Source organism: Zootoca vivipara, chromosome 6 (genome assembly GCF_965207765.1).
Source record: "Zootoca vivipara chromosome 6, rZooViv2.hap1.1, whole genome shotgun sequence".
In the NCBI taxonomy this organism is placed as follows: domain Eukaryota; kingdom Metazoa; phylum Chordata; class Lepidosauria; order Squamata; family Lacertidae; genus Zootoca; species Zootoca vivipara.
Window position 1 is genome coordinate 69092730 of NC_142589.1, and position 22346 is coordinate 69115075.

Here is a 22346-nt window from a genome sequence, read left to right on the forward strand (position 1 = left end):
TACTCCACATAGAACTTAGCTGCCTACAACCTGGTGTGTAGCTTATTCCTTAGTTCTAGAGAATTAGTAGTAGTAGTAGTAGTAGTACGCCCCGCCCATCTGGATGGGTTTCCCCAGCCACTCTGGGTGGCTCCCAACAGAGGACTAAAAACAGAATAACACATCAGACATTAAAAACTTCCCTAAACAGGGCTGCCTTCAGATGTCTTCTAAAAGTCAGATAGTTGTTTATTTCCTTGACATCTGATGGGAGGGTATTCCACAAGGCGGGCGCCACTACCGAGAAGGCCCTCTGCCGAGTTCCCTGTAACCTCACTTCTCGTAGGAGCGGAAGATCAGTAAAAAGGGGGGAGGGTTTAGGAGAGCTCAGCTCTTTTAGAGCCCAACTCCTGCCCCTTATCCAGCAAGTTCAGAATTGCAGATCCCAAGACAGCTTGGAATCATAGGCTTGTAGAGTTGGGAAGGACCCTGAGAATCATCTAAGTCCAACCCCCTGCAATGCAGGAATATGCATTTGTCCCACACGGGGAATCGAACCTGCAACCTTGGCGTTATAGGCACCATGCTCTAACCCATTGAGCTACCCAATGGTGAGATGGAACTTTTGAGCCCATTAGGGTACCAACAAACAAAACGAAGCAAGCGAGTCTAGTTAGAAAAAAACAACCCACGTTTATTGATTGGTCAAAGTTTGCTCCATGCTTGGATGAGAGACATGGAGATGTGGATGGTACAGCAAGGAGAAGCTGTGAGCAGCGCCCCCTGGGGGAAGTGGAGTGTATGCCACAAAAGCAAGCCCTCCCTCGCTCCTTTTTATTCCTTCGGCTGGCCCTATCCTTGGCTTCACAGGTGGCCCAACACCACCACCCCACCCAAAAAAAGCAGCCTGGTTTCTAGCACTGGGGCAGATTGGCTCTTGGGAAGAATCCCCGTCCCCCTTGTGGCTATCGTGGTCATTGGACTTTTTCTCACAGCGTAGCGGGAGGCACAGAAAGCAAAGCAGCAGCAGCTATGGGGGGATTAATATGCCCAGAAGCAAGGGGGCATTGCTGGGGGGGGGGGCGCGTGGCGTGGGTGTTTCCCAGAGGGTGGCAGCAGGCAGCGTTATTGCAGTTTAAAGGGACCCTGTTTTGGGGGTTATGGGAACCAGCCCCCAGCGGGGTGGGTGCCAGCTGAAACAGACAGGTGGAGGGACTTTGCTACCTCATGGCCTGTGTAGCGCCCCCAACCCCGCCCAGGTGCCTGCCCCCGTCATGCAATGGAAGCGCAAGAGCTAACTGGTTATAAAATTGCCCCTCCCTTGTCGAGGATAGAACGGAGAGCCCCTCCCCCTCCCGGGCAGTCGGTGCCAAGGTGCCAAGGTCTCAGGAGAAATGTTCCTGGGCGCAGTTCATCCCCCAGCCAGTCGGGAGCAGCAGAGATTTGAGAGGGCACCTACACACCGCCAGCTGGAGCTGAAAGAGAGAGAGAAGAGGAAGAAGAAGAAGAAGAATGAGAGAGGGAGAGTTTGAGAGAAGAGTGGCAAGATGGGGAGAGACGAATCCTAGCATTCGGGAGCCCTGGCAAACAATGTCTCCCTGTAGGCTTCCCAGCTGCTGCAGGAATCGTGCTCTCCGTTGCCATGGCGTCACCATAGAGTCCTCAGCATCCCCTCCGACGTCAGCAAACTCCATGGTAACGGAAGGTGGGCGGGAGGTTACCTCAGGTGTGGGAGCTTCAAGCCTCCCTCCCTCTTGCAATTTCCTCAATGCCTCCGCAAGGGGCAGGGGGCAGAGAGGCAGGCACTTTCGCATGTGCGCAAACGCAAATCGGGGGGGGGCTGTTTTTGCTTCGGCAAAACACTCTGGGCACTTTCAGGTGGGTAGCTGTTCTTACGGTGGTCCGGCCGCATCCTGGCAAATCCAGCTTGCACCACCGAAGTGGATTCAGCCCTCTTGTGCAACAGGGCCCATTCCCTTCCTCCCCCCCCCAAATATTTATTTTTATTAATCTATTTTTTCAGCAAGGAAATGGATGCGCTGGAAATTGAGGTGATGGCTGCCTCTGAAGCAACGCTGCCTAACCTCTCTGAAAAGAAATCACAATGAATAAACGTGACTTCTAATAAACGTCTAATAAACGTGACTTCTCTTATGGGTAAAATATGGCAGTTCAGGTGGACCACTGGCAGTGGAGGCTGGTCTGTTAGGGCATGCATATGAGGCACAGCCTCGCCAACCTCAGTCTGCCCCTCAGACAACCCCCCACCTGCCTGCCTTAGCACACAGTCCGGGGTGCAGGGAGGGCCCTGGCTGTCAGCTTCCTCCTCCTTAGTATCACCCATACCCGTCAACTGCCCTGGAAAAAAACAGGACATCCCTTTTTTTCTTACAAGAGGACAGTGGCCCAAATGGCCATCATGATCTCACACTATTTTGGGCTGCATCATGGCGCACAGAAATCTGCATTTCAAGGCACCCCAAAACTCATGTTTTTGGGTGCTGTGCCTGAAAACAGTGCTGGGGGGGGGGCAATCTCACGCGGGCCACATGATTTGCTCGAGAGTGTGGACCCAGAAGATGGCGTCCCAGATTCAGGCCATGGCGTGTTGGAAGGTATGGTCTCAGTGTTGCATTTGTGGAACTCAACAGGGAAGAAGGTGAGGATAAAATTAGTTGGCTTCGCCTGTCATTGGCTCTGGCTTCACCTATTGGTCTCTCTGGCGCCCCCTACTGTTGGCCTGCCCACCCTGCCAATCCCAATGCACCGGCCACCACGGACCCCTGGTCTGCTTTTAAGTAGATTGAAAAGAGAGAGAGAAAGAGGTTGTGTGCCCTGTGCCTCCCTCCCTCCCAAGGCCATGTCACACTTACTAGGAGTCTTGCCCGATGCCCTGGGGTCCGACAGGCTGCAGAGATGAAGACACAGAAAAGAGAACAAGTGAATAGGGATGAAGGGCAAAACGTTTGAGGAGGAGGGAGGTTAGGTGGGGGGTGTTGCAGAGTTCAGGTCAGGGATGAAGACAAGAGAGAAGGTGGTCAGGAAGCACCTACCTGGGGTCAGATTTTTTGCACTTGAACTTTTTACCTGCAAGAGGAAGGAAAAAGAGAGAGCAAAGTATGAGTGGAAGGGAAGGGCTGGGGGTCTGTGACAATGATCCTGTCTTGCTATCTGGTGGGATGAAGTGTCATTCATAAATAAATAAAAATACTACTGGGGCCTGTAACAAAATGTTGCAGCGTAACCTCACCCCATAAGAATGCTCTTATTTAGCGATGCTGCCCAGCTGGAAAAGGAGCCATGTAGTGCTGTTCAGAGCTCTCAGCATTAGCATGGTCTAGAGTGGAGGAAATGACCCCTCCCCCCCTCAAAAGACACAGTAGACCCACTGGCCTCAGCTGTACTTTGTAGTGAAATGCGGCTCTGATTTAGGACTGGAGCATTCAAGTGAGCTGAACTTGGGCATTTTGTAGCTCTATAGCGAAAGGTGGGTGAGTGTCTTGATAATGAGAAAGGGGAAGGGCGCCCTTTTTCATATTTACTCCTGAAAGATCAGTGCACAATGTAGGCAAACTAGCTTGTTAACTTTACAGCATGCCTACCCCCTCGCCACCATTTATCACCTTGTCTAGATAAAACTAATAGGGGCTTTAACAAGGCAATTAACTCTTCTCCTCTCATTATCCCAGTTTCCTTCCTTCCTCCACCGCTGCCACTCTTTCAACTGCCACCTCAATATTCAGCGCAGTCCTGAAAGGTCACACAGGTCCTTAACAGGCTGCTATTAAAAAGTAATTTCCTTTTAATATTTTGTTTATGAAAAGATTACAGCTGTGTCATAAAATATAAGGGCATTGCTCAGCAATAAAATGTAAAACACTATTTAAAAACAATACAAAATCATCATTAAGGTGATCAGCTAATCAATAATGTTTTTAATGGCTGCAAAGGCCTGTCAGCCTAAAATGGTCTTCCTCAATCACTGCTGGAGGAGAAATTAAATGACTGACATCTAGCTGAGGCCAGTCAAGGGTCTGTAACAGAGCTCCTCTGGGTGGCCTCAGTGACAAATGTATATATACACCTAGGGAGATGTGTGTGTGTGTGTGTGTGTGTGTGTGTGTGTGTGTGTGTGTGTGTATACACACACACACACACACACACACACACACACATGTGTATATATATACCTAGGGAGATGCCCTGGAAGGTGAGAAGTCACTACTCCAGGCCCATCACAGGCAGCTGTATCTTGCATTTCTGTATCTCACAGTGGATAAGGTTGTCTATGCTCTGGGATGAAAATTATAAGTGCCCAGAAAAGCAGAATTCCTTGCACTCTCATCCCGAAAGCAGGTTTCCCATAGGCATCTGGTTGGCCATTGTGAGAACAGGATGTTGGACCTTTGGTCTGACCCAGCAAAGCTTTTCTTATGCTGTTATGTATACGCATGATGCAGAATATGACTAAATTTGCTTATGTTACATTCTTGTATCTGCCTATCTATCACGTGTGCCCCACCCTTCTTTCATGACAAGGACCAACACCATTGTTCAGTGGAACAGCTCATGCCTTGAAGACTGAAGGTCCCAATGTTCAATCTCCAGCATATCTACTTTAAAAGATCAAGTAACAGGAGATGGGAAAGACATCTCCATGAGTTTCTGGAGAGCTGCTTCCAACCAAGGGAGACAACCCTGGACTGGAATGCATAAGAGTCTTGACTTGATATAAGCTACCTTCCTATGACTGGTTCAAAATCAACCAGTGAGCGTTGTGGCTGAACAGGGATATGGATGTTGGTCAATGTTCAACATGCTAGCCACTGCATCACTGTGGCATCTCATTTATGTTGCTTCTACTAGTCATTGGAGGGGATAAGCAGGGAGCTATTGTAGGCCCCTAATCCCCTGGCACCTCTGGCATCAAAAGTTGCCTGAGATGTTACTTCTGCATTTTTTTGTTGAGCAACTTTAAGAACTAGAACCCTGTAGACAGAAGGAAGGAAGGAAGGAAGGAAGGCCAGATTTTTTTCAGTAGCTGCTGATTCCTTTGGCTGATACAGGTATCTGCATTTGGGTGGTTTGTCTGCAGAATAGGGCACATATTGGACCCAAGTAAAATATCAGAACTGGGAGCTGAGGGAACCAGACAGGGAGGCCAGTGTAGGAACCAAGAGAGGCATAAAGGAAGCATACATCAATAAAAAAAGAAATGACTCACTCAGCGCTATCAAGATTCCCAGCACAAACATGACGATGGCCAAGACCAATCCCACTGTGCGCAGCGTATCATAGTCTGGAAGGGTAATGGAGCCGGTCAGAATGCATGATGCTCATGGTCACCCAAGCACCCAAACCAAGATGCCTCAGATGCCGTATCTGCCACCCAGAAACATGCCCTCCCTCTCCCTGTAAAACCCAGTCACTGCCACCCAAGCACCCCAACATTTTAACACCCCCCACCTAGAGTTGGAAGGGACCCCCGGGGGGCTGCCAACTCCCTACAATATCTCTTCCTTCTCATGTGGGGCAAAAGGATCTCCAGATAAATTCTTCTCCGAGCAGATCCCGTTGAGAATAGTGGACCCAAGTTAGCCATGCTCAGTAATTTCAGTGGGTCTACTTTGGGTATGACACAGCCCTCAGACCCAGCGACTTTGCTGCATTTCTACAACATTACTCACCATAGGTGAAGGGGTCCATGTGGCTGCTGTTATCTGGGGAGAAAACAGAGAGTGAGAGTACAGTGAGCAACCAGGCCTATTGTGCATTTCATTTCATTGGCTGGTAAATCATTGTGTTGGGTAATGCCACACCCAATAGGGGTCACTACAAAACAATGGCTTAAATAAAAAAATGTTGTACAGTTCATTCCTGCATAGGCTTACTATGTGGATAGTGTCATTATACTCATTAGTCACTAGGTGGCGCTGGGCTTAGTTGTACCTGGGTTGTTGTTGTTGTTTAGTCGTTTAGTCGTGTCCGACTCTTCGTGACCCCATGGACCATAGCACGCCAGGCACTCCTGTCTTGCACTGCCTCCCGTAGTTTGGTCAAACTCATGTTCGTAGCTTCGAGGACACTGTCCAACCATCTTGTCCTCTGTCGTCCCCTTCTCCTAGTGCCCTCAATCTTTCCCAACATCAGAGTCTTTTCCAAGGATTCTTCTCTTCTCATGAGGTGGCCAAAGTATTGGAGCCTCAGCTTCACGATCTGTCCTTCCAGGGAGCACTCAGGGCTAATTTCCTTAAGAATTGATAGGTTTGATCTTTTAGCAGTCCATGGGACTCTCAAGAGTCTCCTCCAGCACCATAATTCAAAAGCATCAATTCTTCGGCGATCAGCCTTCTTTATGGTCCAGCTCTCACTTCCATACATCACTACTGGGAAAACCATAGCTTTAACTATACGGACCTTTGTCGGCAAGGTGATGTCTCTGCTTTTTAAGATGCTGTCTAGGTTTGTCATTGCTTTTCTCCCAAGAAGCAGGCGTCTTTTAATTTCGTGACTGCTGTCACCATCTGCAGTGATCAAGGAGCCCAAGAAAGTAAAATCTCTCACTGCCTCCATTTCTTCCCCTTCCATTTGCCAGGAGGTGATGGGACCAGTGGCCATGATCTTGGTTTTTTTGATGTTGAGCTTCAGACCATATTTTGCGCTCTCCTCTTTCACCCTCATTAAAAGGTTCTTTAATTCCTCCTCGCTTTCTGCCATCAAGGTTGTGTCATCTGCATATCTGAGGTTGTTGATATTTCTTCCGGCAATCTTAATTCCTGCTTGGGATTCATCTAGTCCAGCCTTTCGCATGATGAATTCTGCATATAAGTTAAATAAGCAGGGAGACAATATACAACCTTGTCGTACTCCTTTCCCAATTTTGAACCAATCAGTTGTTCCATATCCAGTTCTAACTGTAGCTTCTTGTCCCACATAGAGATTTCTCAGGAGACAGATGAGGTGATCAGGCACTCCCATTTCTTTAAGAACTTGCCATAGTTTGCTGTGGTCGACACAGTCAAAGGCTTTTGCATAGTCAATGAAGCAGAAGTAGACGTTTTTCTGGAACTCTCTAGCTTTCTCCATAATCCAGCGCATGTTTGCTATTTGGTCTCTGGTTCCTCTGCCCTTTCGAAATCCAGCTTGCACTTCTGGGAGTTCTCGGTCCACATACTGCCTAAGCCTGCCTTGTAGAATTTTAAGCATAACCTTGCTAGCGTGTGAAATGAGCGCAATTGTGCGGTAGTTGGAGCATTCTTTGGCACTGCCCTTCTTTGGAATTGGGATGTAGACTGATCTTCTCCAATCCTCTGGCCATTGCTGAGTTTTCCAAACTTGCTGGCATATTGGGTGTAGCACCTTAACAGCATCATCTTTTAAAATTTTAAATAGTTCAGCTGGAATATCATCACTTCCACTGGCTTTGTTATTAGCAGTGCTTTCTAAGGCCCATTTGACTTCACTCTCCAAGATGTCTGGCTCAAGGTCAGCAACCACACTACCTGGGGTGTACGAGACCAAGATGTCTGGCTCAAGGTCAGCAACCACACTACCTGGGGTGTACCTGGGTATTGCCATGCATTTCCTGTTGCTGTCCTGTTCTTATTTAAGAGGTTATTGCCTAGCTTCTTCTAAGTATCCTCTAAGCCTTCCATGACGATCCTTCTAAATTTCTCAGTTTAGGGAGCACAATCTGGTGAATCTGAAGAACATTTCAGTGTTACTGAAATTAATGGTTCCCTTCAAACCATTGGACACAGGATGTGCCATGACGCGAGAGTCCTGGTCTGCAGTGACCAGGACACTGAATTGGAGGCTACAGCATCACTGCCCAAGGAGCTGCACCAGGTTCCTGTCTGGTGCTTAAGAAGGTGCTGAAACCCAAAGCTACCAGGCAGGAGCCCACATAAGAAGAGACCTGCTGGATCAGGCCAAAGGCCCATTTAGTCCAGCATCCTGCTCTCACAGTGGCCAACCAGATGCCTGTGAGAAGCCCCCAAGTGGGACATGAATGTAGTAGCACCCTCCCTATTTGTTTCCCAGCATGCTGCCTCCAGCAGTAGAGGCAGAACATAGCCAGAATGTCTAGTAGACACTGATGGCCTCACCGTCCATGAATTTGTCTAATCCTCTTTGAAAACCATCAAGCTTGGTGGTCATCACTACATCTAAATCAGGTGTCGTAGAACCAGAACCAGGACTCTCGCAAGCAATTTGCCTGGGGCTTGAGGAACAAACTGACTCCCACACTACCTCACCATAGTTCAGGGCTTGGGAACATTTTTCAGGCCAAAGGTCTCGTTGCCTGGTAGGAGTGCCCAAAGGCAAAAGTGGGTAGAGCCATGAATGTACATGTTACCTTGGTATAGTAGGCTACTACCTACATGCACGCACGCACGCATACACACGCACACGCACACGCACACACACACACACACACACACACACATTTCATCCAGGCAAGCAAGAGGCATGATCAGAGCTTAAGGACAAATTCCAAACAGGCAAAAGCATCTAAGGAAGGTGCAAAGTAAGGTTGGTGAGGGGTGTGTCCTGGAGAGAGGCTATGGCATGGGGAGAGTCCCAACGACCACAGAAAGAGGCTTGGAGGAGTGCATTTGCTCCTTTGGTCAGAGGTGTCCCACCCCTTTTCTAGTTCTTCAAAAAAGGAGTGGACTGGAAAAAGAAGCTCAAAGGGCCTCTCCCACCCCTTCTTACTGGGAGCTCTCCTTGGTGCTGTTGGAGCAAATTGCTTCCTAGGAGCCCTCCTTGGTAGTGCTAATAACTGACCTGCTTTACTGCCTTGTGTAGATCAAGACAGGATTCGAGCGTGGCATGAGTGGGTTCAAATAGGTATCGTTCTTCTAACTTCATAAAATCTAAAGCAATGAGTGATTATATAATAGCTGGGGGGGTTGACCATGGTCCTCCACTCACTAAGCTATTCTACCCTACCTGTTATTCAGCAAAACTATAAGTTGTCCTTGATACAGTAAGTGGAAAAGGAGGGGAGGTAGTGGGACCAATGGGCAGTGGGTTGAGAGGTGCAGAGACTGCAGCTGCTTTCAACCTTTTAAAGGTAACAAATATGAATTGACACCTATCACTTGCTTCCAGGCCAGGATGGGATTTTTGCCATTGTAGAATGAAGAACACGTTTTTCTAAGAATTCACCATTTAGTGCCTGCCTCTGTGTGTGTGTGTATAGCAACTCTGGTTAGGAGTGTTTTGCTTCTGACTCTAAGATGTTTTGATACCTAATTGGAAAATTCAAATGGTGTCCCCTCCCCATGGTAAAAAAAAATGTAAATAACTGGCAGTTTGACATCCTTTAGTATTGCCTACAATTTGAAGCAACTGCCTTAATCTTCCTAAATTTATTTTTTGTGTGTTTATTTTCTTACAATGATGTACTGTATTGTGTTTCTTCCGTCATTGAAACCAAGGCGTCACCCTTCCAGAAATGAACCAGACTTGGACCTGTCTAGCTTCAGTAAGGCGGTGGGTGGTCTCACGTTCCTTCAGACCATACCCTGGCATCTAATGGAAGGGCAGGCCCTAGTTCTCCAAACAGTGGTCTTGGACCACACTGGGTAGCATCTTTTAACAATGCAATTCTGGAGGCTGCCTCTGAGCTGGGAATGTGGTTCTGGTCTTGTGCATGCCCACAAAAGGTGTGCAATCGGAGGGAAATAAATCTCGCAAAAGAGTACCTCTTTCTTGAGTGGTACAGAAAGCGTTTTGCTTGTTGTGCAAGTGGTCCCTTGAAGAAGGCAAAGATGGGAGATCCAACAGTACGGCAACCTGCCATCTAATCTAATCTCACTTTCAATGAATCATGAAGGCCCTTATAGGTTTCTGCCCTTTGGTGTTCTGGGTTTGCAGAGCCTATACATTCAAACTAGTTTCTAAACCTCTTTAGTGGCTGAAGTTCCCAACTGAGGAACTCTGTGAACTCATGTCCTGGTGAAGGGTCTGGTCTCTCTTAACACAAACTTCCCAGTACCTTCCAAAAATGCCAATTCCCATGATCCTTCAGAAGAGACTTGGAGAGTAAAACAAGTTTCAAATTGGTTTTAATTTTGCAGTGCAGATGTGCCCTAATAATGATTCAAGCAGTACTGTCAAGACAGGACAGAATGGCATTGACTCATCAGGGAGTCTGGGGTGCTTACAGGCAATGGTGGATCCTTTTTACTCGGTGGCAGGGCACCTGCATTGAAGGCAGAAGGCCCCAGGTTCAATTCCTGGTATCACCAGTTAAAAGGATTTACTAGCAGGTGATGGGGGAGACCATTCTGCCTGTGAGGAACATCGTTGATATCTCCTTCCAACTTGAAATATTGCCACGTTTCTGACTTGTGGGGGTGTGTGGTGGATCACATTCCACATAGAGGGCAAATGTAAGCTGCACCAGCGATTAGCCACAGAGGCCATTTTCAGAATGCCAGGGCCATAGAACAAGGAACATCATCAAGATTGACTCTGGGCATATACAGAGTGCCTTTCCTTCACCAGTAACTAATCACACACAGCCAGCCATCTAGGCTTTGGTGGAAGAGGTTCTAGGCCAGAGGTTATGACTTCAAACCCATTTCCAGTGAACATGACATCCCACAGGTGTTTGGCCAACAGAGGTCTAGATACATCACATATAATTTCAGCCATATTTGCAGGAAAGGCAGATCGATGGAGCTCTCCCATATCCTCCAGCTTCTTGCAATCCATACAGGAGTCAAACTCCCCTCAACTTGAGAAAATCATTGGGGAGACTGTGTGGTGCAATGGTTAGAGCAGGCATCCCCAAACACTGCCCTCCAGATGTTTTGAGACTACAATTCCCATCATACCTGACCTCTGGTCCTGTTAGTTAGGGATAATGGGATTTACAGTCCCAAAACATCTGGAGGGCAGAGTTTGGGGGTGCCTGGGTTAGAGTGTCGGACTAGGATCTGGGAAATTGGGGTTCAAAGCCCCATTCAGCCATGAAGCTCCCTGGGTGAGCTTTAGCGAGTCACTGTCTCTCAGCCCAGCCTACCTCACAGGGTTGTTGTGAGGATGAAATGGGGAGGGAAAAGAAGCACCAGGGCCATCTTGAGCTCCTTCGAGGAAAAAGTGGGATAAATTAATACATTTTTTTAAAAAAATCATCTGCATAGCCAAAGATAACCCAGCTACACAAATATACACACCTGCCCACACTGACATTTTTCCACCTTTTTGAAAATGCCACTCACCTCTCACACAGAACCTCCCTCCCAAAAAAAACCTCCCCAATTCTCTGCACCATCAACCTCTCCCTCTATCCATCCCTTTTGGTGCAAAACCTGATATGCCCCCAGATTTCCAAATGGAACTGCTATGTCTTTTAGGAGCAACACAAAAAGAGAAAATGCCAGCTGCTGCAACGTCTCCCGATATATATTTATACTTCAGGCAGCAGGCAGCTTTCTCTATTACGGCTGGAGCTGATGTTAAAATTGAGAGTTAACGATCACACACGCACACCGGTTTTCACTTGCTCCCTTCTCCCATTCTCAAAAGTGCCCCCTCCCACTGTCCCCCTAAGTCAAAACGCCACCTATGCCCCTCCTCTAAGAGCAGATCTCGGCTCCATCATTCTGGCTTATTGGAAGCAGGGCCTGCTTCCTGGTGCCCCTGCCTCATAATAAAACAAACCCACCCTGGTCACCTGCATAAGTGATTCCTTCTCCCCCCCCCCCCCCCCCCGCCCAAACCTATCTGCAGAATATAGGTAAGGAGAGGGCTCCAAAGTGCTTGATGCAAGATTGAGGGCGGTTGCTGCTGCAGCGCAGGGACTGCGGATGAATAATGCAAACTCCAATGCAGGGGATGGGAGTTGCCATGGAGACAGGACACCGCATAGCCAGGCGCAGTGTCTTAATCCGCTGCCAGGGCTAGGAGGGGGCAGCTGAGGAGACAGGATCCTCGCTTGGGGAGCCACGCAGCTGGCGCCTTGCCAGCTGTCGACAGGAAACTTTCCTGGCTGGGGCTCCGCCTGCTCCCCACCACGAAACAAGCACCCCTATTCTTTAAACCCACAACTGCCCTGAAAGATGAGGGCTGACGAATGAAAATGACCACCCGTGTCCTCAGATCCCCTCTTGCGCTCCCAAGAGTCCCATCTCTCACCCTTCCTGCCTCCCCTCTGCCCCTCCTGTAGCCCCTGCGACCTATCCAGGAATCCAGGGGGCCAGGCAGGAGGCTGGCGTGTGGGTCAAGCTCCCCCACCACTGAGTCAGCAGGTTTCCCAGAAAGTTCTGGAAGCAGGCCAGGGAAACACCCTGCAGACAGCAATAACCAGGGCAGCCGCAGCGATAAAGTGGAGAGGCGTTTCCCAGAGATGCTTATTAAATGGAGAAGCATATCTCTCTCTATCTCTCTCTCTCTCTCCTCCCCACACCACCTCCTGCCACAGTCAGACCGAGGACGTCCATTGGCACTCTCTTCCCTTGCTTGTCCACCAAAACCAAAGCAGCCTATAAGAGGAGACTGATTCTCTGCAGTGCTGAAGATGCCTAGGAATTCTGTTCAAAGTGCTGACCCTGTTCAGAATTTGGGATTCCAGGTTGGAAGGTGGAGGTGGGGTGTGTGTGGCTCCAGGCCAGCCCCTCAGAAGTCCTTGAAGTAAAACAGCATTTCTTCGGCTGGCAGATTCTTGCTGGGCAGGGGTCCAGGATAATGCTGGTGGTAGGTTAGGGACTGTGAGCGTTTGGAAAGGTACTTCTGCATCTGAAGACTGCCTGAGGCAGGAACTCTTAATAGGCAACAATATCTGCTCTGATACGATAAGCATTAGTGGTTTGTTGACCACAAGTAGTTTCATTCTGGGCTAGACGGCTCCAGTAATTAAGTCACAGAGCCTGTTCTCAGAATGCCAGAGCTCGGCCCTAGAAACGCAATTAAGATCAGTGGCCCTAAGCATGTGCAGAGTGTCTTTCCCTCATCAGTGACTCAGCCTGCCATCTAGGCTTAAGTAGAGTTCCAGGTTGGCGGGGTAGTAGTATGATTTTAGACACTATTTGCACACTACAAATGGAAACTCAGCAGTAAATAATGTGGCTTCCCCCAAGGATTCTGGGAGTTGCAGTTTTGTGTGTGCAAAGAACCCCCTTTTAGAAGCCCCAATGCATCTTCACATTATAGTTCCAGAGTTATTGGTTGGTAATCATGACAGTTAAGCAGGCTTGAAACCTATTTACATGTGTAGTTCATATTTTAGTCTGGCCCCTCTTTAAAAATTAAGCTCTGATCATGAGTATTACTGTATTATTGTTGCTATTGCAAATACTGTTTAAGAGTTTGTTGTAGAGCAGAAAGAAATTTTGGAGAGGACTTTAGTCTCCAGCAGATTCTAATCTGAATTTGTTTATAAAACCTGCCCATCGGATTGTTTTTCACTACACCCAACTATGGAGACTGTTGGTTACTTAGTTTTTAAGGTGCAGAGATGTTGACTTTAGTGAGAATACTTGCCTTAAAATTCACCTACAAAAATTAGTTCATGTTCTTTTAAATATCATATTCATTTGAATTTCAGAAGCAAAACTGGATGGTCTGAACTTTTTTAAAAAATCAAATCTGAATATGGAGGTGTTAATGAATTTCAAATTTGTGTGAATTTCGTTTCATCTGTTACTCAAATGCGAAGTTGTCAATGGGCTCAGAGGGTGGTCCTAGACAACTCACTATGGTTTAACTTGACTTCTCCATCTCTGAAATGGAAGTAATAAAGCAGGAGCCTACAGGCTTCTTATGAGGCTCAGTGAGATAAGGACTGTAAAATACTTCAAATGAGAAGTAATACATTAATTATGAGTCACCAATATTATTCTGCACAGTAGTATCTCCTTAAAATTGTGGATAGGCAGGCAAGAGCTTTGATGGAGGAACTGTCTCATTTATCATGGTATGAGCAAGTACAGCCAGTTGTTACTGGATCAGCTATGGAACAGATTTGGGGGGGGGGGAGATTGGGCTCTAGTGGCATAGGAGGACTCAAGCTTCAAGGAGAGACAGAACTCTTCAGCGGGCAAATCGAAGAGTTCTGTCACACATTTAAAAACTTGCGCTCTTGTCCAATAGGTCCCTCTATTTGCCAGGAGCCTAATGGAGCTTTTCACCTCAAATAATTCTCCATCGGGCACAAATAGCAACCACTTCTCATGAATATGCAAACATCCAGCACTACACGTAAGTGACAGCTCTTAGGTTTCTCTGCTGGCGAAAAATAGCAGCAGAAATATCAGAGGAAGTCTCTGTTGGTGTCACAAGGCATGTCCTCATGATCAGCTACCACAGATTTCTGAAATCCTTAATATCCTTTAAACCATTCTGTTTGACCACAAAATCAAGGTGGCTGAGAATGCCCTTCGCCCTCCCTAATTCAAATTACGTGTTCAGTGGCTATTGATGACCACAGAAACAAACCTAGCAGTTCAGCCCTACACATTCCAAGCCTATAATCAGAAACAAACCCCACTGAGTTCAACTCCCAGGTAAGTGGGCCCAGGACTGCAGCCTAAATGTTTCCACATTTGGTAACTTGGGTTAAAAACCAACAATAGATGTGATTCTGTGAATAATACCCCAGAAGAGTATTCCCTAATGAGGTTGGTGCTCCCGTAGGTATCTGAATTCACGTGGAATTTACTTCCTACCTGTTTTCCCTAGTAAATCTGAGGCCCTTTTTCATTGTTTGTGGAATGCTCTCCCCAGGGAGGTTCACTTGGCATCTTCATTATATATATTTTAAGGCACCAGGCAAAAACATTCCTCTTCAACCAGGCCTTTGGCTGAGTAATGTTCTGCAGTCTTTTAGATGTGTGATGTGTTTGTGTGAGGTGGGGTTATTAATAATTATGATGGTGCCGATTATATTATTTATACCCCACCCATCTGGCTAAGTTGTTTTGTTGCTTCTGTTTTAACTATTTCTTTGAGCTCTTATCTTGTATTGTTATCTAGTGAGCTGCCCTGAGATCTTTTGATGAAGGGAAGTATATCAAACAAGCAAACAAACAAATGCAGATGTGGAGAAATCTATGGTTGTACGGTTTTGCAGGCTGCCCAAACTTGCCAAGGGAAGCTTTCTCCTAGAGGCTGAGAGGGAAAGGCTTTCTCAAACGTTACAGAAGGGATTTTCGAATGATAGGTAGCCTGGGAATGCAAGGGTTCCAAAAGGGGCTATTTATTTAACTCACTGGTTTGGAGTGGGGAGAGGACTTTCCCAATGAACAGGTAGCAACCGCACTTCTAGCAGGGCATACATGAAAAATGCAAACAGATGTGAAGGCAAGTAACAGCCAGTGCTCACATTTGGGAATCTGGTATGTGTTTATCCCAAGCAGTTTAGGGACTACCATGCCCAGTACATTTATTTTAGCCCTGAGCAAATTGCTGTAAGTGTACATCTAAACAACTAAAGAACGAATGCAACCAGGGCCGGATTTAGGTTTGATGAGGACCTAAGCTACTGAAGGTAATGGGGTGCTTTATATGTCCAGCTGTCCTTTGTCAACAATAAATTGTTGCTGTTTCCTGTGTTCAGTATATGCTATATGGTAATTTATGGACCTAATAGGTATCTAAAGCCATTAGCACATAACAAAATATGTATTTTATCAAAGTAATTGATATAGCAATGAGCAAACCAGAGATATTTTAGGGAGCAGGCTAGCAGGCAGGGCCCGTTACTTACATCATAGGAGGCTACACAACATAAAACACTGTTGCTGTATGAAGGTTTTGTTTTATTTGTTTTTTATCTTATATTTTTGGGAATGTACATCCAGGGGTTTTTTCCCTTTAATTTTTTTGGGGCCCCCCAAGAGAGTGGGGGCCTAGGCTATAGCTTGTTTAGCTTATACATAAATCTGGCACTGAATGCAACAAACCTTTACATCATACAAGCATGCTTAGCAAGGAGCTGCGATTGTCTGGATCTCCCTGTTGACTGCTGCGGAGTACCCAAACTTAAGTTTGCCACTGCAAATGGCCCTGAGCAGCTGAGTTACGAAGCAGACGCATAGCCCTCTGTGGCTGGGATCGATGCATGTAGCAGACAATAATCTTTCCTGACTCCCTCCAACTCCCCAGTCTGCGTGCAGGAAAGCACATCACCTTGGCCTGGGCAGAGAGGGCAGTTCCATCACGAAGAGGAGGAGGGGAACTGTTGCAGACTGCTGGATGCATGCATGCATGCACGAACACACACAAAAGCACACCCTGTACGCTCGCCTTCCCTAGTAAACAGACGTACACCTTTCCTAGAACGCCTGCAGCCTGGTGGCTGATCCAAAAGTCCCTCCCAAGCAACACCTTATTCACCAACATATCCTGCCACAGGGTCACTTTTCCAGAGTGTATTACAACCACACTTCAAACAGGGGAGATGGGCGCACACATTTTGACCATTATGTGTAATAGAGGCTTGTTCCCTTGCTTCGTCCCTGGCAAACATCCCTTTTATGAAACCTCAGGTACCCTGGTTGTTGGATCACATGGAGGAGGGGAACATAGGAAGCTGCCTTCTACAGAGTGAGGCCACTGGTCCGTCTAGCTCAGTATTGTCTACACTGACTGGCAGCAGCTCTCCAGGATTTCAAGCAGGGAGTCTCTTCTACCTGGAAATGCTGGGGACTGAACCTGGAACCACCTGCATGTGAAGCAGATCCTCTACCACTTAGATACGGTCCTTCCCCAAGGGCTACAGAGACCCTCCAGCGAATAATCTACACATTCTAAGTTAGCTCTATGCACACCACCACCACCCCGGTGTTAAATGAATGTATGGAGAAGGAGATATATTGTGCTCTTGTCCCCACCAGCCTGTCACCCCAATGGCCGAGCATTCCACATCACTACGAACCATGCATGTCTACAGCTGTAACAGCTTTAACCTACAAACTGGATCAAGCAAATGAAAAGAGCTTAGATTTGATTAGGGAGCCCGATAATACTCAGCATAAGCCATAATTTAATACTTAAATCACAGTCCATAAAATATTCCAGAATAACTGTTCACATTTGCAGGGGGGAAATGTATATACGAGGGTTTGTTGATTTTTGCAGAGGATGGAAGTAACTATTCCCCAAAGACTCTGCCTACTGCATTGATCCAGTTGCAAGCTTTAAGACCAATAAAACAAGATACGCACTGGTAACATTTTCTTGTTTTAAAACCAAGATGATTGGTAATGAAAAGAATCAGGGAACGGAGTCCTAAAACTGGAGAACCCGAAATCCAGGCATATCGTCCAAAAATAGGCAGTGCTTCAAGTTCAGGGAGGGAGTCTGTCCCCCTTAGCCTTTTTGACAGCCATTTCAGCTTCTGTTTTTAGACATCTATTGAGAGGGTATGATTTAGCTGAAATTGGAGGAAGTCAGCAGTGGGGCTTGAAGGTTTCCTTAAGGGTGCTCCAACCCTATACAACATTTAGAAGACGCCTGAAGGCTATAGGGAGGTTGTGAAGGTTTAATGTTTTATTATGTTTTTCTATGTGTTGGAAGCTGCCCAGAGTGTCTGAGGCAACTCAGAAAGTAGTAGTAGTAGTTACCCCCTACTCACTTGAGTAGAAGAACCTTATGCCTGTACACACACAGTACATGTAATACCATATGGTGTGGGGTGTGGGGTGTGGGGTGTTTGATGGGGAGGTGGAATGTATTCATGCCCCTATTATCAATTGTTGTCTCACCCTTAGCATCTAACTCCTATGTATGTTTACCTGACAAGTGCCCTCCTGATTCCCCATGGGAACTAGGAACATCCCCATGGGAACTAGGAACATCCATCACTACCAGGCCCCAAATGTACAGGACAAACTAGATATCATGGCCATGCACTCAAATGCACAGAATCGCAGATCTTGCCCTCTTGCAAACACCCACTCAATACAACATACACACCCAGGAGAAAATGCCATTCATGCACGCACACAAAACTAGCAGATGGTACACACAATCACACCATCTGCACCTAGCCTGAAACTTCACACACACACAATGGTAACATGGCATTCGTAGAATCGGCTCAAGCATGCACCCTAACACGCCCAGGACAACATCATTTATACGAGTAAGCCAAGAGGGTACAGCATCTGTTTTTGCTCCTGTCCACAATCACATCCTAACCGAGACAACTTTTATATTGAGGAGATACTCCATTAAAATGAGCTATCCAGGCACATTAATGTAATGGATGTAAATTAGGGAGAGTGAGATGTCAAGAAGGCTGTGTCTCTTCAGACTTTGTGCCAAACCATGGTTTGCACCAGCCATCGTTTAGATCCCAAACCAGTTTGTGTTTTCAAATGTACAGCAGGCAAACCGTGGTTCAGAGTGGCTCACTTGCTTTCCTTTTTCTGTCTGCTCAGCACTCTCTTTTCTGGGTGTACCAGCCCTTGGAGGTGGAACAGCAACTGTAACTGCAATTCATCCATTCAGATGCTACAGTTACTGCAAATCGTAGTTTGAAAACCCATTACAAACCATGGTTTCTGATTCTGGTCCACGCAACACAGTTTCTCCATGTGGGTTTCACGGGAAACTCTGGCAAAGGTTCTTTAACCACGGTTTGGCATTGTGCTATTGCTGTATTGTTGTGGTATTCGACTGGAAGCCGCCCAGAGTGGCTGGGGAGACTCAGCCAGATGGGCGGGGTACAAATAAAAAATTATTATTATTATTATTATTATTATTATTATTATTATTATTATTATTATTATGTCCGAAGAAGTGGATCTTAGCATGTGTGGTCTTGGGGGGGGGGGCAAAGTTCAGGCAGGGAGCCAATGCTTTGCATTCAGAAGGTCCTGAGTTCGGTTTCCAATATTACCAGTTAAAAAGGGTCAGGCAGCAGGCAGTGGGGTGGGGGACCCTCTGTCTGAGATCTTGGAGATCTGCTGCTGGTCAGTTTACTGGACTGGGTGGACAAACAGTCTGACATGGTATGAAGCATCATAGATGTGAGTGATATCATCTACAACAATTTCTGTAAATCTCTCTCTCTCTCTCTCTCACACACACACACACACACACACACACACACACTCCTCTGCACCACAAGCACAAGCCACAACTCTCAACACTGCAGAAGCCGGGAAAAGTAAACAGGGCATATACATTGTACGCAGCACACAAGCACAACTGACTGGGCATTCAGAGCTCTGCAGAAACTCTCCCTCTCCCACCCCGCTGCCAACCCCCACCATCAAAACAACCGCAGCATCCCTGCTTCTGCAAAGTTGCACATTCCATCCAAGCATCCAACCAACCCCCTTAATGCACAGAGGCTGCCGCCGCTGCTGCCGGACAGCATCCTGGTCCTCCCCGTGCTGTCAGTCAAACAGCAGCTGCAGAAGCTGATGACTTCAGGCTTCCCAGGACTGCAGTGAGCCGGGCAACATGCTATGTGACTGCAAACACACACACACACACAGCCCACACATCTAACCCCTGCAGCAACTCCTCCCGGGGGAATTATGCTGGGGGGGGGGGAGAGGAGGGGAGGCGAGGCAGGAAGGAAGCAGGAAGGCAACAGCTTCACACCTGCCTCTGCAGTCTCCAGCTAAGCAACAGCCACACAGAGAGAAACGCCAGGGCAAAGGGTGCTCGCTCGCACACGGAGCACCTGCCGGCTCCCAACAAACTGCCAGCAGCCCCAAGCCAGCCAAGGTTTCCTGGGGGTGGTCCTGCAGCCCCCGCGGAGTTCATTCCGTGGGACCGTCTCCCCATCGCAGCTGCTCCCCGGTGCCTTAAAGTTGCAGAAGCACAAGCGCTGCCCCCCCCCCACACTCCACCCCGCAACACACAAACACACACACATATCCTCCTGCCTCCTGATGTAAGGAATTGCAGGGAAAGGAGGGAGCGGGGCAATTCAGTGCAGCCAGGGTTAGCGCAGTTTTCGACACCCAACTCGGAAGTTCTTCCGTCCGCTCCGGAGCGATTCCGGAGCAGGAGCTCCGGATTCCCGGCTCCTTCAAAGGAAATCTGCTGGTTCGTTTTTGCCCGGAGAAACGAGTCTCGTTTGAACCAAGCGGGGCTTCCGTTTTGCCCGCGCAAAGGAGTGGGTTTTGTGCGGGGTCTCCCATCAGCGCCCCACTCCTCCAATTTCTCTCTGCTTCTGGAAGGAAGGGGGTGGCTAATAATGTGGCGGGCAAATACCTAAACTACCCCCCCCAACCCAGAAAGCTCATTGATTTCCAAGGAGGCTTCCTCCTTCCCCGCAATATCTAGTCTTGGGCAAAGCGGGGGGCTGGACTAGATGAGCTTGTGGGGTGCCCCGCTCGGAAGCCCCTCTCACCCAGTCCTTGCCCCGTCTCCCCCGGAGGTGGGAGGGGGAAAATCTCACCATGGAGGGCCGTCGGGGGGGTAGCCATGGTGGTGGTGGTGGTCGATGCGGTGACTCAGCTGCTCCTCTTCGCGGGTCCGATCCGTAGCCAAGAGCGAATGCGGCACAGCCCGGCTGGGAGGGAGAAGCGCTAAGACTGGCGTGAAGATGCGGGGCTGGCGGGTGTTTTTCCCCCTCTCTTCCTCTCCCCCCCCCGCTTCTCTCTCTCTCTCCCTCTTCGTTCCACGTGGGGAGGGAGGGGCCAGTGGAAAGTGAGAGGAGGATCGAGGAAGGAGGAGGAGGAAACCTCAGACCTTGGACTTGCTTCTTACCGCCCCACGTGCTGCACCCCTGGACCCTTAGGAAAGAGAACCCAGGAATCCCAGCTCCCAGAATCACACCTCCTCTTCTCCCCCACCCCCAGACAAGATGTAGTGGTATCCACTAGCTTAGAAGGTTTGAGTGGTTGTGGGAGGAGGGGCAAAGAACTTTTTAAAAAGCCTTTATTTGCTTAATGCAGTGGTTCCCAACAGGTGGTCCGGGGACCCCCAGGGGTCCGCGAGCTATGCCAGAGGGGTCCTCAAGATGCTATTAGATGCCAAGCCTCTGGCCCGCCGGAACCGATGGAACTGCCGCCGCCGGTGCGCGGGCGCCAAGCGAGCCCGGTGGATCAACCGGGGAGCCGCTGAAGGCCCCCCGGTGACCCCACCGGACCGAGGCTGAGTGCGCCCGGCCGGAGACTCGGCGGAACCCCTGGGCCTAGAGGCCCGAAACCACCTTCCAGGCCGCGGACCCCGTCCGACGGAGCAAGCGAGGAGCCGCTGAGGCCCCCCCGCAGACCTCCCACCACGCAACGATCCTGGGGGGCCTGCCTCGCGACTGCAGTCGCCATCACCCCTAGCTGCCCAAGAGGGGGAAGGAGCCCCCCCAAGCGAAGGCCCCCGATCCCGCAGCTCCTGCGCGCCACACGGGGAGCCTCGTGGGGACCCAAAGAACAAAGGCCGCACCGAACCTGCTGGCGCTGCTACCACTGCAAATACAGCCACCCCCAGAGGAGGAGAAAAGAAGAGGGGACGACAGGGAAGAGAGGGCCCCACCACCACCCTCAACCCAGGTGAAAGGGTAGAAACCCCCCCCCCTCCAGAGGGAAACCCCCCGACTCCCAGACGGCCATCACACCGCCGCCACCACAGCCACCACCACACCAACGCCCCCCCCCCCCAAGAAGGATAAAGAAAAGAGGAAAACAACTGAAAAATAAATAAAACCACTTTTTAATTTTAGGATTAGGAATTAATGGGGGTCCTTGTCACAATAGCGGCTCGATGAGGGGTCCTCGAGAAAATTTTGTTGGGAACCCCTGGCTTAATGGATATGCCACTTTCCCACAGTGGTTTGACTTTATATCCAAAGCAGTTCACGAGCGACATCAGCCACTTTTTATTTGTGATTTTTTTTATTAAAAAAATCCTTCAAAAATGCACGGCACAACTGAAAACAAGTATGCAAGGCAAAGTCAACGAATCAAATTTAATATTAGGATGAAATAATACAAGCAAATGCAAGGTCAACGTTAACAGGGGAAAAGAACGCAATTCTCCGTTACCATATCCAGGTACATCAACAGCACAAAAAGTGAGAGAGCCGGCAGGGTGTGACTGGTGCCGTTTTGTTTTTGTTTTTTAATGCTGTGAAGATTCCAGCTGGACTGAAAGAAAGCAAGGTGGACTGGGAGTAAACTGCAGGGTGGCTGGAGGCCCAACACTCTTTTTCTCACATTGCAGCAACATGAAAGGGGAAGGGGTCTGCAAGAGAGAAAGAAGAAAAGAAGGGTGCTGCAGGATCAGGTCAGGGGCCCATCTAGTTCAGCATCCTGTTCTCACTGTGGTCAGCCATATGAAGTCCACAAGCTGGACCTGAATGCAACAGCACCTCTCGCCTCCTGCAATTGCTGGTATCCAATGCTGAATGTCAGCCTTTAATATTCTTAACTTCCAGGAATTTAGTTATT

General features: G+C 48.4%; 1 protein-coding gene and 1 long non-coding RNA gene across 2 annotated transcripts in view; one reads left to right on the forward strand and one right to left on the reverse strand.

The window, feature by feature from the left end:
• The window catches only part of LOC148685398 (uncharacterized), a 60372-nt gene that overhangs the window by 11933 nt on the left and 26093 nt on the right, over positions 1 to 22346 (forward strand). The gene's annotated exons all lie outside the window — the stretch shown is intronic.
• LOC118086740 (FXYD domain-containing ion transport regulator 7) lies at positions 653 to 20761 on the reverse strand. The gene is made up of 6 exons (XM_035118733.3): positions 20357 to 20761; positions 5667 to 5699; positions 5204 to 5278; positions 3033 to 3066; positions 2853 to 2887; positions 653 to 1454 (listed from the first exon to the last, which is right to left on the reverse strand). Exons 1-6 carry the CDS (start codon positions 20382 to 20384, stop codon positions 1435 to 1437), a joined length of 225 nt encoding a protein of 74 aa, XP_034974624.2. The 5' UTR covers positions 20385 to 20761; the 3' UTR covers positions 653 to 1434.